Source organism: Crocodylus porosus, unplaced genomic scaffold (assembly GCF_001723895.1).
Source record: "Crocodylus porosus isolate Cpor-Errol unplaced genomic scaffold, CroPor_comp1, whole genome shotgun sequence".
NCBI lineage: Eukaryota > Metazoa > Chordata > Crocodylia > Crocodylidae > Crocodylus > Crocodylus porosus.
In genome coordinates, this window is record NW_017728934.1 from 6,565,694 (window position 1) to 6,567,393 (window position 1,700).

General features: G+C 52.9%; 1 protein-coding gene across 1 annotated transcript; it reads left to right on the forward strand.

Moving 5' to 3' along the window:
* Nucleotides 1–570: 570 nt before the first annotated feature.
* Nucleotides 571–1,446, forward strand: LOC109317616. Its single transcript, XM_019546410.1, has one exon. The coding sequence runs from the start codon at nt 586–588 to the stop codon at nt 1,198–1,200; it is 615 nt and encodes a 204-aa protein (XP_019401955.1). The 5' UTR covers nt 571–585; the 3' UTR covers nt 1,201–1,446.
* The last annotated feature ends 254 nt before the right edge of the window (nt 1,447–1,700 follow it).

The window sequence follows — 1,700 nt, forward strand, 5'->3', positions numbered from 1 at the left end:
ATCCTCAACCCTGTGAGCCTGGTGGAAAGCTTGTGTGCTGCTGAGAGTGAAGCATGGCCTCTGATTAGTAGAATGGCTTTGCAGCTCGATGTTGTGTTCAGCCTCTCAGTGAGGAGAGTGGTTACACAACAGTGATATCTCGGGGCTCCACTGGGATTGGAAGGGGGCACTTATGCCAAATGGAATACAGACCTGTTTCTTTGGGCTGCTCCTGTTTCCACCCTCCAGTTTGCTTCTCCCCTTTTTCCTTATCTGAGCTGTCTCTTCTGCTCTTGGTTTCAACTCCCAGTCCTCCAGGGGTTCACAGCTATGCCATTTATTAACCTGAGCAGCCCCTAAATAAGCAACTCCACAAGTGACCCTATTGCCATAGCTCCCCTCTTCCACACGAGATCCCTGGCACAGGCAGAAGCTGGTGCTGCTCAGGGTACTCTGCAGTCAGATGAGCTAGAAAGAATGTTTTTAGGTGATGGTTAGTTTTTGGGTGGGGCCTGAAGTTGGCTTATTCAAGGTGCAGGTTCCCTCACAAAGCCCCTTCCTGGGAGGGAAGCGTTGGGGAAAGCCTTATTGCTTAGGTCTGGCCTGATGCCTGCTTTTCTCTTTCTGGTTCAGTCTGACGTGTTCTTTCTGCCATGGGCAGGTGTGAAGGAAGAGTCGGTGAAGGAAGAGCCCGTGGAGGTAAAGACAGAACCGTTCCATGTCCCTCCGTCTGAGGCCATCCATCAGCGTGTGACCCCAGGAGCAGAGAGGAGGCTCCCCAGGAGCTCTGGCCATGTGCCGAGTGACCCATGCGAAGGTTGGAGTCGGAGCCCGCAGAACCCCTCACAACCTGAACTTGCCATCAGTGAGGTGGGGGGGCAGCAGGAGCCACTGGGCACGGATTTCACGAGTATTATCTTTGACCAAGAGGCAGAGCACCTGAATAATTGTAACGTGGGTGAGCCCGTGACCCCCGGAACTATGTCGCTGCAGGAGGGGGGGCCTGAGAGCAGCCATCTCAGCCAAGCAGAGAAGCGGATCATCCAGTCGAATGAGCAGCTGGTGCAGGAAATGCGAGCCTTCCGCAGGGAGTATGCGGAGAGCCGCAGGGAAACCGCCTCCATCCTGCGCATCATTGCTGAGGCCCTCAGTGGTGTCAGCAGCAGCCTCTCTGAGATCCGAGATCTCTACCTCCGAGAGCAGGTGACCCCCAAGCAGTGAGGGGCCACAGGGCCTGGTTGTAACGCAGCTGGCTGTGTGGGGGAGGACTGTGACTTGTTGGGGGAGGGAAACCCTGAAAGGGGTGGCCTGGAGCAGAGACATAAGAGGCCTGCTCAGTTGATGGGAGAGAGATTTTGGTTTGGGGACTGGTTTCTCCCCCAAGTTGTTCCTTTTTTTTTTTTTTTTTTTTTTTTTAAACCCTGCCCTGCCCTTTCTCCACTTCAATAAAACTCTAAACTGGCCACATACTCTGCAGTGTTTGTTCCCAGGCAGTGTCTGGTCCCAGTCTGATCATCTTGAGTTACAACCCTGGCATCTTTTTTTTGTTTGCTTTTTTTTTGTTAAAGCCCTACACTCTGTCTGCTCTCTCCTACCATGTTGCTTCTGGGGTAACTCATTCCTTTCTCCAGCCTGAAGAAGGCGTGGTTTATCTTGGCAATTAAAAGAACACCCCAAAGGGTTCAGTGTGACAGCCAGGGCTCTGTGTGGAGTTGGTTTAT